Source organism: Oryzias melastigma, linkage group LG13 (assembly GCF_002922805.2).
Source record: "Oryzias melastigma strain HK-1 linkage group LG13, ASM292280v2, whole genome shotgun sequence".
NCBI classification, from domain to species: domain Eukaryota; kingdom Metazoa; phylum Chordata; class Actinopteri; order Beloniformes; family Adrianichthyidae; genus Oryzias; species Oryzias melastigma.
The window spans coordinates 18,011,517-18,025,846 of NC_050524.1; the positions used below are offsets into that span (position 1 = coordinate 18,011,517).

The 14,330-nt window shown below is 37.6% G+C and overlaps 1 protein-coding gene across 1 annotated transcript in view; it reads left to right on the forward strand.

The window, feature by feature from the left end:
• Window positions 1–2,411: 2,411 nt before the first annotated feature.
• The window catches only part of limk1a (LIM domain kinase 1a), a 52,718-nt gene continuing 40,799 nt past the window's right edge, over window positions 2,412–14,330 (forward strand). The window contains exons 1-2 of the mRNA XM_024277781.2: window positions 2,412–2,551; window positions 8,293–8,392. Coding sequence (XP_024133549.1) covers window positions 2,494–2,551; window positions 8,293–8,392 — 158 coding nt within the window. The 5' untranslated portion in view covers window positions 2,412–2,493. The remainder of the gene's footprint in view (window positions 2,552–8,292; window positions 8,393–14,330) is intronic.

Genomic DNA, 14,330 nt, shown 5'->3' on the forward strand with positions numbered 1-14,330 from the left:
TGTTTAAGAGAACTGGACTGAGTGAGTCCAACCCTCTTGCGTTCCAAATAGTAAGAACCTGATGATTCCAATAAGACAAGATCCCACAAACTTCTAAAGAGAAATACATTCTGTTATTCTGTCATTATATTAGTCAGAATAACCAGATCTTTTTTTAACATCTTCTTGCTAATCCTATTTTTTTTCATTATTTTTTTTTTTTTATCGCAAGTTATTCTAGTTATAAACTGACCAATCAGATGCCTCAGTGAAAGCATGTGGTGTCCGATGGCCACACCTCAAGTATTTGATTGACAGATTCTGTCTTCAGTGGAAGGGATGTGGACTTCCAACAAGCTCACTCCTGATTGATGACAGTAGTTGCCACAGAAACGTTGACTGAGAACGACTCAGACCAATCACTGTCACCTGGCTCCAAAGGACGGCGCCCATAATGCAGAAAAATGGCGACAGATTTGACTTCATTTTGCAAGATTCTGCATTTTTTTATGGGTAACGTCACACCCTGCTTTGTCCAGTGATGATGTATGTCTATGATAGCAACAGTAGTTGCCATAGAAAGTTAACTCAGACGATTCGGACCAATCGGTGTTGACTGGCTCCAAACGGTGGTGCAGGTATCACGGAAAAATGGTGAGTGAATGGCTTCATTTTGCTAGAGCTGGAGGTAAGGCGTTTTCTAATAGGTTACATCACACCCAATGCTCCGTTCTGATGCATACGTAGACATATACAAGGTGGGCCATAAGTTTCCATACATAGGAAACATAAACATTCTTTATTGAACAAGTTTTTATTTATATAATGTGCTCTATTTGATTATTGTTATACACATATTGATATGTGGTTCCACTGTTGATGAACAAGAATTCGTACACGTGAAGTTATGCTTTTCTGATAAATAAAAAAATATATACATTCTCATATTGTCAGGAATAGTGGTGGTGGACGCAAAATGCGGGAGACCAAACTTAAAGATGGGAAATTAAACATTTAATAAATTAACCAAAACATGACAAAAACCCCATGGTGAAACAAAAACTTATAACTCAATAGAACAGATGACATGACAAGAAAGTACTGAAAGTCAGACATTTAAATAGACTGAAGCTCATTAACTGAAATAAAACTCCTTTGAATCATGACAAGTCTGAAACTGATAAGACTGAGGGACAATTCAAACAGACCAAAACCCATAACACAACTAACAAAAACCAAGGTCCACTATCCTCACACCCATGTATGGAAACGTATGGCCCACCCTTTACATTAACATAATTTTCCTCGTTTGAGCTGTTCAAAACTGTATGGCTGGATTTCGCCAATATTTCTTACTATTTTTGTTGTGAGAGGCTGTAGGATAACAGGAAAGAGTGTAAACACGTGTCCAAATTCCCCCCTAACTACTAAAAAACTATATCGTGCGGGACTATATAGTGCGCTGGATTTTAAAGGTAATCCGGATGCGATGCTCACTACTTTTCTTTTGCTTTTCTAAACACCGGATATGACATCACCGATTTCACAAAGTGAAAATCGAATAAATGCGAACATTTCACGTTTATTTATGACTCCACTGTGTTCTGATGGTGGATGGTTTATTAAAAAATACATTTAAACATGTTTTTATGTGCAAAATTGTTCGACCGTAGTGCATTGTGGTCTACATTCGCTAATCTAGTGAGCATCAATGCAAGCTAGTTTTTCGCAAAGACTTCTGGGAAATTTCAAGTGCACTCGATTTTGGAATTAGTAGATTCGGACAGCACTGTATAGTGCACTATATGGCGATTCGGGGAATTCAGACACAACCAAAGAGATGATGGGATATTAATGGAAACTTACTTCCGGGTCAACAGCCCCGCCCACAACTCAGGGGGAGTTTTTGATCAACTCCTGCCGCTCTGCAGAAAAAGTCTTCAAAAAATGAAATTTGTTTCTTTATCTTGGCTTTTAAAATGCATATGTGTAAATAAAAGAGCACTGAAGACACTTTTACAATAGATCAAGATCAAAATATGGTTGGATGGGGTTTTAAAACACTGAAGTTTCTGATCTTTTGACTAAATTTCATTCATACACTTTCCAAGTAAATTACAACAGAAAAACTCAACATCTCTGTTTGGATCTCATCTCTGATCTGACATCCTCACAGACCTCGCCCCCCGCTGCAGATCGGCATGCGCAGCGTTTGCATGAACGGAGGTGGTGTCTGTGATCGGCTCCTCCTCTCCTCAGGAAAAAAACAGGAGCCAGGATTCATTTATCCGGGTGGCTTCCTGGTTGGCCAGCTAGTTGCCTTCCTCTGCTCGGCTCAGACACTCTATTGGCCAGCGGAGCTGCTGCTGTCTTGAGGAGAAACGTGCGAGCAGCAGCTGGCAGGAGGACGCAGCAGCAGCGAGAGAGGTCTGCGGGGCTGCAGGTCGCCGGTCAGCGGGTTTTCTGTTGCGCAGACGCGGCTGGCTCTGTCCGGAGCTCGGTGTCGGAGAGTGAATGAGGTTGATGCTGCTCTGCTGCACCTGGAAGGACGAACGCATGGGAGAGGATGAAGGTAAGCAGCTGGTTACAGGCGAGGGGTGGTGCTGCTGCTGAAACAGCAACACTGCTAAATGCAGCCAAAACGTGTCCATGCGCCGTTTAGGAGTTTCCCAGGCTTTAATGCATGAATTTGCATGTGCAGGGAGCGTCAAATTCCCACCTGAAGCCGTGTTTTCTCCGAGTTTTTGATGCAACCTTCATCTCTGCATGCAGGGATCACACTCAGACCATGTGCGCACACACGAAAGCTGCAGTTTGTCAAAGAAACGTCACAACTCAAGATTGTGCTTTAAATAACTCAATTATTATTTTATATGTTTCCACATATTAAAATGAGAGAATTCAAGAATGAATCAGTTTCATCATCCTGCAACTGTCAACACAGGCGAGGGGCGAGGCATGCACTCCTCCACCTTTACAGGTTTACGCAGAGAGCTGAAGAATGCAGGCGTGCCTCTGTTTGCCTTCTGTCCCACATGAGGACAGGGAGAGGTGATCAGTCAGCAACGAGAAAAAACCTCTGCCAAAACACTTACTCCCATGGATGAGTTTTAAGTGGCAATAGACACTAGATATCCTAAAGTATTCGAGCACTCAACCAAATGATTACATTCTGGTGTCATCATCAACTTTAATACCACCCAGGTGAGCAGACTGCTACTGCAAACGTGTGTGAAAGGTCCATGTGTTCCTGATAGGATGACACTTGTGCAAGTCCAGTTTGGACATTCACGCTAGTAAATACTTCAGTCAGCTGTAAGTGGGACCAACCGGAACGCAGCCATAGCATGAAGCAGAACCCAACTTTCTGCAATCTCCACACATTTCACATGGCCTTCAGATTAACTCAAGAACTTTGCGTCAAGAGCTTCCATGGCCAAACAACTGCATTCAAGTCCACATAGTGCTATGGCAAACATTTGAGACAGGGGTGTAAGGTACATTGTGAGTGACCTTTGGAGATAAGGGGAACCCTATTGTAAGTGAGGAATCACACTTCTTTCTTCAGTAGACAATTTGATTGGTGTGTTTATGACGTGGAGCTGTTTGTTTTCTGAGTTTGGCTCCTCTGTCCCAGTGGAAAGAACTTTAAAAGCTTTGACGTACCAAGATAGTTTGGATGATTCCATCCTCCCAACATCGTAGCGACGATATGGGGAGGTCCCCATCACTAATGCATTAAAGGGCGTTTACCATGCTATTCTTAAGTCTTTCAGAGTAAACTGTATTTATATATATATGATCATAAATTACCTTTGGTAAACTAAAGAACAAATTATTTATGAAAGATTAGTTATTTTTGTGAGTTTTTTTTAAGGGACCTGTGTTAACATGCAAAATGGCCCCAGGAACAATCTCTAGCTGGAAGTGGAAATTTCCTAAACTTTAAGAAACCCTAACAGTCTAGCAGTTAAGCGTGCAAGATGAGCTTCAAATGGGGCAGAGAACGATAATCATTTTATTTCTTTCAAATCAGCATTAACAAGTGTTCAAATTTGTATACAATTGTATTTGTACACCTGTTTACCTGCGGGGAATAAGTCAGAATAAGTTTTTTTTTCTCTGTGAATCAGCTGATCCCCAAAGCAGTTACGGTATGTCAAAAGCTTAAAAGTGGGGGTTCAGGTCGAGGACTTCCGGACAATGATTTAAGATGCAAATTGTGTTTTTTTTTTTTTTTTTTTTTGCTTGTTCAGTAGACCTATGCAATGGACCGAAGATATAGACAGTGGACACAAAAACATATTTTTGGCTCAAATAAAAACCCTATACGCCCAGCCTGAGCCAGACTCTGCCTTCAGTGTCCCCAAGATAAACTGAGTTTGAGGACCCTATAAGAAAACAAGTTCTATAAAGGGGCCAGATCAAGAACCTGACTGGCCTACAGTCCAGACTTGTATCTAACAAAGCGAACAAAGCTCTAACATTCCCATAAACCCACACTTAAATCTTGTGGAAAGTTTACACAGAAGAGCTGAACCTGCCAAGAATAGCCCACCGTCTTATCAAACCCAATAGATCGTGAACGGAACATCACTTTTTGGCACCCTGATGCAAGTTATCCAAACATCCATGTATGGTTGAGTTGTTGCTGTGTCGTGGTTTTTCTTGTCGATAACTGTCTTGTATGTTAGGAATGGATCGCATGCATAAACAAGTTTTAAACGACATGAACATTTTTCTGTTTACCTTGTTTTCTGAACCTGCTCAGGCAGTTTTACGCTGATGATGCCTGTTTATGGCAAGAAACTATCTCCCTGATTTGTTTTTTCTTTTTTAAACAGAAGGTGTAGCCTAAGTTTTTTTTTTTTTGTTGTTGTTGTCTTTTCAGATACTTCTGTTCCCATTAGAGTATTTCAGATAATCAGCAAAAAAAGGCAAAATATAAATATTTACCATGCTTGTACTTCATGTGTTGTTTCTAGCCAAATGCGCTGCAGTACTACAAACATCTGCGTGGCCTAGATGCTGCTGCTTTACCTCACTGCTCCCATGACCGTGGTGTTTTCTCTTTGATACCCTCAAGAATAAATAGTCCAGGCTCTGCTAAATTGGTGTTTTCCTGAAGTTAAATATTTCCCCTTTGAGAGAGGACGACTGTACTGATATCTACAGCGATTTGTGGGCGACTTGTGGGCTTGACTTTATCTGTCAAGTGTGTTTTCATGTTTGTCCTGTGTACATATACTATATATAAGTCTTAAATATATAAAGAAGTCTAATTTTCCCTTAAAACATAGTTTTTTTGAATATAAAGGTATTTGTTAAATGTTCTTTCGATGTAGGCAAAGGAAGTTGGTAATTAAAACTATTCTGGGCACCTCGTCACCACATTGAATTTTGTTACCATAGACGTGTTACAGCTCTCTTAATATTTCCTTAAAATATAACATTTCTTTTGTGCCTTTGGCTTTAAAGTTAGACTTTTCCTTTTCCACCGAAAATAGCCATGAAGATTCTTCGTAAACGTCTATTTTCAGACATGTCTGAGTTCCCTGTGGTGTTGGCTCACATGCAGAGCTTCAGGTGAAAGGCAGAGCTGTCTGTCAGCAGGTGCATTCATCTGGATTAAGGAAAACAGGATATCTATCACTGATACTCATGGAAACTAGCACCTAATCAGATACTAATTTTAATGTCAAATATCCTAAGACTGACTTTTTTGGGATAAACTTTAAAGATAAATTATTTTCTGTTTTTGGAAATTTGTTTAAAATAAACACGACAGCTAAAAAAAATAAATAAAAAGGCACTCAAACCAAGATAATCTTTCTATCCACCTTAGCTAAGTTGGTTGCTACCCTGGTTGGATTGATAAATCAGCACAAGTCCTATCAATGAGTTTGAATGTAACTTGTTAGAATTTAGCATCTTCTTCTCTTTTCTGAAAATTGTATTGTTTAAATCATTTACTCCCAATTTACCATTAAAAATGACGTAATTGTGGAAATCCCTGTATGATAGGGCAACATTGACTACCATCATACCGTGGGTATCTTGAAGTTTCTCATGGTGACATTGAGTATCCCATTGTAGTGTAATTTAAATCATTTTTGTACGTAGTTTCTGGCTATTTCCTTGTTCCATTTTACCGTTTGATTATCTAAAATCTTGAAAGGTGTAATATTAGACTGTCTAACCACCAAACTCAAACAAAAAAATAATCCATTGCATATAATGTGTTTTTTCTTTTGGATTGTAAGAAAATTATTTTATTTTAAGCATTTACATTAAATGTTGGTTATTACCACACTAGCAGAAAGCAGGAAAGACGGTATGGTGCTGCATTAGCACAAACGTGTCTTGCTAAATTCCAAATATTTGAATAAAGTTAGCTTTTTATATGTTTTGACCCTAACTTTCCAAATAGTGTCACAATTACAGACAAAGTGTGTATTTTGTCTTTGTACCAGGACAAAATGTGTACTGTTAGAACCTGTCAGTCAGAAAAACACAATGGAAGCGCTCGCTTGAATTTTCCATTTGCAAAGATGGCAGCTATATACTCAGTTGTTACAAAAATATTAATGTGTATTCACCCCCTGTCTCAACAATATGCTGTTCATGCACAAAATGCAGTCTTTAAATTTAAGGGGTACTATAAGATACGATTAGGTCTCGTTTCTACTGATCAGTCCCGACCGGATCACTACTTTCCTTGTTTCCATTATAAAATGGATCCACTAAGCAGGACCGATTTGTACCATTTTTGGTTCCCCGTTGGTCGTAGGTCCATAGAAAAATGAAATGGACCGGGTAAGGCGGAGCTTCTGTGAAATCCACTGGCTGCCGGAAAGGTATTAAGATAGTACCGACCAAGTTGTCACATATTGATGTTGGTTAAGAACTCTTCCGTGTCACTTTTTGATGTTTTGGGTGTCCTAACTCATATTTTTTTTGATGTGCTGGCTGTTGATAAAATCAATCGGATGTGTTATCAGATGCTGTACTGGATGCACACTGGTCCTTGGGACACGTCCAGTAAAGGTACCCTAACCGTAACGTGGTTCTAGTTCGTGTCCAGTACTGCGTTCGGTTTGTGCTCCGTGTCCAGTATCGCATCTAGTCTGGTGTCACATTAGGGTACCGGTACCGGGTTTGGGGAACGGTGCGCTACATGTTGCCGTACTGAACCGGTTCTGGTTTGGGATTGGGGACCCGTGATTTAATGGGAACAAGAGCCAGCACGTCAAAAAAGGACGACTTGGGGACACCCAAAATGTCAAAAAGTGACACTGAGGAGTTCTTAACTAAATTAAATGTGATGACTTGGGAGTGAGAAAGTGTTTGTTTTATATATACATAGTAAATCTTGGATTTTCTCATTACTAACATGCTTTTCTGGAAGAGGGGGTCCAGATGCATCCATGCCAAATTTGATGTTTGTCTCACAAAATGCATGACTTCTTAAATAACCGACTCTACAACGACATCAAGAACCTTTTTTTTTTTCTTTAAGGGCCAATAACACAAAAACAATAACCCCCAAAACTCTGATTTCTCAAGCCAAGATTTCAGTACCTTTGATGTTTTATGTTTCGTTTTAAAAGCCATTAAACAACTGGGTCAGAGTGACAAACCATCAACCGTATAAAGAAAGTTAGAGACAAAACTAATTTTGTTTTCTTGGTAAAAAGAAGGTCGGCACGCTCTACTGTGTTTATACATCCAGCATTTAAAGGCTGTCTGTCTTTGGTGAACAGCTGCCAGACTTTGCTTCCTTTTACATGTTTTCCTCCCTGGTCTGTGTTTGGGTTCTTAATGTACTTTTTTTTATTCCACTGAGTTTTCAGTGAGATTTGTGTCACATCTGAGTTCTGTTACAGCAAATGACAAGTTTTGATCGGTCATCATACTTTCAGAGAGTATTGGAGTTGCCTAAAATTTCATTTGTAAACAGTAAACGCCACATTTTTTGTTGGAATTGAAAGTCAAGTATAAGAAAGCAAAGTTACAAAGTTATCCTAACATTTTTTTTATGCTTAGTTTTTAAAGAATACAACATAATATTCCTTCAACGTTCTTGAAAGCTTTAGTAAAACTGCAGTTGTGTTCAATGGATTTGTACTTCCCAGCACTGTCAGAAAGTGCTTACTTTTTTCTGTATGTTCAATTTCTGTCTATCCGACCGCACAGCAGCAGCTGTGATTTGCATAGAAACTCTGATAACAGTTATGGAAACATGCGCTTCACTGTGAGAACCTACTGTGCTGCTATTTTAATGCCTGTGGTGTTTGTCATGTGTGGTTGCAGCTGGAGAAAGGTTGCCTGTGTGTGCGGGATGTAAGCAGAGGATCTATGATGAGCAGTACCTTCAGGCCCTCAACAGTGACTGGCACAGCCTCTGCTTCAGGTGGGTAACACAAAACCATCAGCCACGACACAAGAGACAAAAATGTAATTAATGACCGAATACAATCCAAACCGACATCAAATGAGTCACTGGGTTAAAGAGGCAACAGAAAAATGCAGGAAGTACCAATTCTCATTTTTCCTCAGAAAAAACGCAATCAACTTTTTTATTTAAAAAAAACAAAGTTTAGAATGTCTCGTACTGATAAAAAGAGTGACACATGATATGGGTTACAAATTCCAACATTCAAATTATTTTTGCATGCTCTGGAATGATCTGGCTATGTGCAAATTTAGAGAATTTACAAATCAAACATTTTTGCTCTATTTGTGATAATAAACATTTATCAGACTCAGAAATCCCTTTACTGTCATAGACCCACTCCAATGAAAATTGTGATATTTTTAACGTATTCTTGAAGAAGTTTTATCAAGATGGAAGGCATACATAAAATAATTTAAGATTAAAACTGATTATTTTTAAATTCAAAGCTAGCAGGAGGGAATGTAAAGAAAGGAATGCTGGGATATCTGTGGTGGCTTACTATATGTCTTAAGAAACAACACAGGCTTTTTGTTTTTTGCAAAAAATTGCATCATCCTAATAAAAGGACCACTGGGAACGATTTTACAATAGAAACAAATATAGTTAGAATATGACTTTAAGGAACAAATAAATATATATATAATGTAGAATAAAAAGTAACTTGAATATGTAGTCAAAATACATACATCTATTGCTTTTTCTGAGCCAGAGATTGGACATGTAATGTTTTCTGTTTACTCAACTTTTTCTTTTTCTCTTAATATTACGATTCAAAAAATTTACAAAAAAAAAAAAATGTAAAAGTTCATCAAATCAGTCCTGGGGTTTCTGATCATTGTGCTCAAATTATCCTTTTAAATTATCTATTCAAGGCAAGCAAAAGTCAAACAAACATCTTTCAACTTTGATGAGTCAGAGTCATTTTTCAGCTGTTTGATTGTAAAGTTAAACATTTATTAAAGCACACTTTAGCTTTTTGTCAAATGAGTCAAACTGGCACAGTAATAGTGAAACTATCAGAAAATCATACCAAAAATTCATTTGAAAACCCCCAAAATTTGATTTACTTTATATAAAAATCATTTGAGTGTCACTGCAGTTTGTGTGTTTACCATCTCCTATTTGTCTCAATAATAATCTGTAAGCAGATCACCCTCAACAGGGTTTGTGTGGGAGAAACTGTGACACCCTGTCAAAGAAACGTGTTAGCTGTTCAAACAAGTCCTGACTGGTTCACTACGAAACATTTCTAAGTCAAACGCTGATGTACCGTCGTCTGCTGTTTACATTATTTTCTTTGTACAAAGACAAATAGTATTCATGTTTTTATGTGTATGTGATTAATGTTTCTAACACAAGAAATGATGGTAATCCTAGAAAAAGATGGAAAATAATAGTCACATGCACCTGTTTGACTTGTGCTGGTGCTGTGGGTAGAAAAAAATGTTCATAAACATTTTTCATCTACAGGTTTTACCGAGGGGTCTACGACCTTAGTATTTCTTTGTGGGCCACCTACATGCCCCGTAAAGGTTTTCATATTTTTCCACCCTGTATCCAACTATAAGGGCAGTTCTGACCAAGGCTTAAATTAAAAGGTGTCCTCCAATTAGCATTACAAGTGTCTTCAATCTTGTAGTTGCTTTTGTAAAAGATGAGACAGTAGTCCATGCGTATTGGTGACATGACGTGTACCACACTGCACATTGACTACAGCAGTGTTTCATGAGATGAGCACGTTAAAGGGAATTAGAACGTCTCCAAGCAGCTTTTTGTTCCCGTGATTACCGCTGCGTGATTACTCAGAAGTTTATGATCAAATAATACAGAGAGTTTAATGAAATTTCCAAAGACATTTAAGATAAACTTCAAGGTCAAGATACACAAATGAAAGATCGTACCCTCTGTTTCTGCTTTAGGCCAAAGCAGACTTCTAGGAAACAGTCAGTAAGGACGCTAGAGTTGATGGCAAATCATGAAAAACAGCAACATTTTGCCACAAAAACTAAAAATGTCACACAACTTTTAAAAGAATTATTATTTTTAATTAAAAAAATCACAGCAATTATATTTATATCATCAAAAATAGATTAAAAAAATGATGTTGCAAGCGGACAAACCTCAATCTATTATTAATTCTTTATTGTTTTTTATTTTGTACATACTGTTTTTTGTGTATGTGCATGCTGTTTACATTTTTCATGATCTTATTCATTTTTCTTCTAGATTTTGAATACTTTTTAAATGCTGACTTGAGAGCTCTGCACAAGAATTTCAATGAGCCCTGGCTGTCATGCACAAATAACCAAATGAAAACTTTATTAGGCCTGTTTAAAAAAACAAAAATCAGCTCAATGAAACTTGGTGCGTTTTACTTTTAATTCCTTGAAAGTCTTTCTCTGCCCTGATACTCTTTATATTTTTATAAAGGAAAACACAGAACAGGATAAAGTACAGTTTTATGTTATAACCATTTGGTGCATTTTTAAAGCAATTGCATTTACTTCCTGTTTTTAATTTCATATATTTTATCACACTATTAAAATTAAAATAGCATCTTGTAAAGGCAAATCTAGAAAAAGAAGGTTTTCGAAACAGTTGAAGTAAGTTGTCACTTGGGTTCAAAAGTTTAAAACTAGTTTTATATCCTCGATTGCCTCAAAAAGTTGTGCAACAAAAGTATTAAGTAAGTAAGGAAAACAATCATCTTTGTGTTTTTTTAATTGTCTGTTGAAAATCTGATTTTCCATCTCTTTTATTTTTGCCATTTAATGTTATTTCATTGACTTTCTTCTTCATTAACAGAAGGCCACCAAAAGAAATACCTTTCCAAACATAGGAAGTCCATCTCTCTCTCTCCTGTACATGAGTATTTGTGTGCGTACGTGTGGTATTCAGGTGTTGAATCAATAAAATCAGCCATTGGCAGCTTCAACTGCGGGCGATGAAAGGCATTTCACCCTCCTACAATTTTATTGACGGTTTTCCATATTTCATTTTGACAAGCAGCTTTTTATTAAAGCAGATGAATCACGCCCGTCTCGCCTCTTTGCACTTTGCTCATCTAAGACCGTCTGTCAGCCGGTTGGCTGCTGCCATGTGGAAAACTCAGCACTCAGTGTGTCATTAATGACTGTTACGGACTGCCCGGATGTCTGAAAAGGTAATCGGAGCTGGGTAACTGGGCACAGGGCAGAGACCGCAAGTGGTGTGTATGTGTGGGCTACTACAGCAACAGGCCCTTGTGTGCTCATGCAAATTCTTCCCACACAATTCCCATTGCATAATTTGGGATTGAAAAGTGTCTTTGTGTTTTTTTTTTCCTTTACCATCACAAGAGAAAAGATTCCGTCGGTTGAAATAGTTTGTGCGTTTTTAATCTGTCAAAACTCTGGTGTAGATCAAGCAATTTATGATTAAAAACTCCAAATAAATCATTTGTGTCTGTATTGTAAGGCCAACTGTTTGGCTTCACAGCAGAAGAGACCAACCAGAAGCACATCGCTACAGTGGACACGTGCACAGTGAAAGGGATTCCACTTGAAGAAATCGCAGTCCCCCAGGTGAAATGACTGTGAAAGAGGCAATACAGAGTTTAATCTCATGCTGAATCAACCGATGATGCAGTTAAACCTTCATCCATGCAGCCATGTTAAAGAAGCTGGCTTGCTCAGTGGGATCATCTGGCTGGGATGACAGATGCAGCAGAGTGACATAAGCCACGCCTGCACATCACTTACCCAAAGCTGTTGTATTAACTGGAAACAGACAGGGGTACTTGCTCTAGTCTCTGGGGCACCTTAGAAGAAGCAGCTGGATAAACAAGTTAAAGTCCCATTACAGTTATCTATTTGATCTATTGTTTTGTCGCTTTAGGGCAAAATTTAAAAACCTGTGTTGTTTTCTAGGACATAGTTTCTGCAGAGCGGTAAGAAGAGTTCATTGAAAATTTGAGTTTTGGGCGGGATTGTTGGCCTCCACTGATATCTCATCTTACCTTTGTTTACACTTGCATCTTACAGTTCCTCACACCCCAATCTAACATTAGTGGTGCGATTAAAAACGATAAGCTATATTTGAGCCAGATTCCTGCTCAGACGAGGAAAATGCTACAAGGACAAGTTAAAAATGTCAAAAACACGAATTTCATTGGAGTTGGTCTTTAAGTTGGTCCTAAATCAAAGATATATTGCGGTTTGTGCTATTCTTGACTTACTTATTAAAGAAATTTGATTAAAAACAAATTCAAAATAATTTCTACTTCTTATAACGTGCCTAATGGCAAAATCTTGTGACCTGTATTTAAGTTTTTTTATATATATATATTGTAAAAGACAGGCTTGCTTTTATTTTATAATATTCTCAGAACCACAACAGAAGACCTGCTAAAACTTTATGTATATGACAGAAACCCAGTGGTTTTGAAGTAAAGCTTAAAAAAGCTACTATTAAGTAAAGTTTGTTTAAAACTTTTTATATTTGATTTGACAGCCTTTGCTGTTGTGATAGAATTGATGTCAAGTGTGACTCGTTTGTTTAAACACCGTTAAACTCCTATGCTTATTTCTCCAGAAGTTGTGTTATGACTTTGTGTGGCTCTAGTGTTTACATAGAGCAACACAAATATCACTGAGGCATGATATTATTCTATGTTAAATGGCTGCAGCTCTGGGGCCCGTGAGGCTCTTTAATCCCTTTATTGTGGCTCTTTAGCCTTAATTTAAAATGCTAACGATTGAATAAATAATAAATTAGTTATTTCAGTTGTGTCATTTCTGTTTAGATTTTTAACATATCAAACATCTAAACAAAAAAGTTTAATTTACTGTTAGAAATTCTGTAGAAATGTTCTTTAAATTTGTGTTTCTGATTTATAGTTGGTCCACTAAAAGTCTCTAAAAGTTTTTTTATTTTTGATAAATTACACTAAAGGGGTTAAAGTTTTGAACAAATGTTTCTCAAATAAATAGATTCTACTAAAATGTTTATTTTTGAGATTAAAAGAAAAAAATCATACAAATGATTAAAAATATCATGCTTGACTTTCTTGCATTTTTAATATAAGTAAAGCTGCTACCGCAGGAGGACCTTTTATAGCACAAGGTGGGTTTTATTTTGAAAGGACCTAGTGTGTGCTGCTGTCAAAAGTAAAATAAGTTACAACTGTTTTATATAGAAACACATAGACACCGTTGTAATTTAATTACTTTAATATTTAAAAACGAAATTTATGACTTAATGCTTAATTGCCAAAAAAGCATAAATATTGTGCATTTTTGAAAGAAAAGACTTTGTGACTCTCGGTGGGTTCTGGTCTGCAAGAAACTAGACTAAATGGCTCTTTTAGTGTTAAACGTTGTACACCCCTGGCCTTTTCTTAACCCTTTCAGAGTAAATTATATTGGAGACGCCGCCAATAATCGACAAGACACTGCTGGAAGATGAACAGTGTTGTGTATTTAAACTGAAAATGCCGTTAGCTCAGCATAGGAAGTGTGTGTTTGTGTTAGCCTGGGGGCGGTGCTGGGAGCGCAGACCTTTCCTGGAAGGAGTTGTTCTCACTCGTCTACATCAGCTCGTGAGAACCCGCTTGTTTTTGCTCAGAAATGCACGAATGGATCAAAATACCACTACGAACATTATAATACACTTAAAAGCTCAAAAAGTGGATTTTACATAGTATAGAGGCTCTTTAAGGTCTCCTGCTCAAAAAAGGAATTTTTATGATGAGCTTAATCTGGGAAAAGCAGACTCCCATTTTCCTGGAATACAGAGAGATTTCCAAACAGAAACCAAGAATTAAGGATGTCTTTCTGGAGAATACTTTAAGGTGGCTTTCAAAACATCTTGGGAAATAGTGGAGGTTGAATATCTAGTACCAAGACAAAGCAAC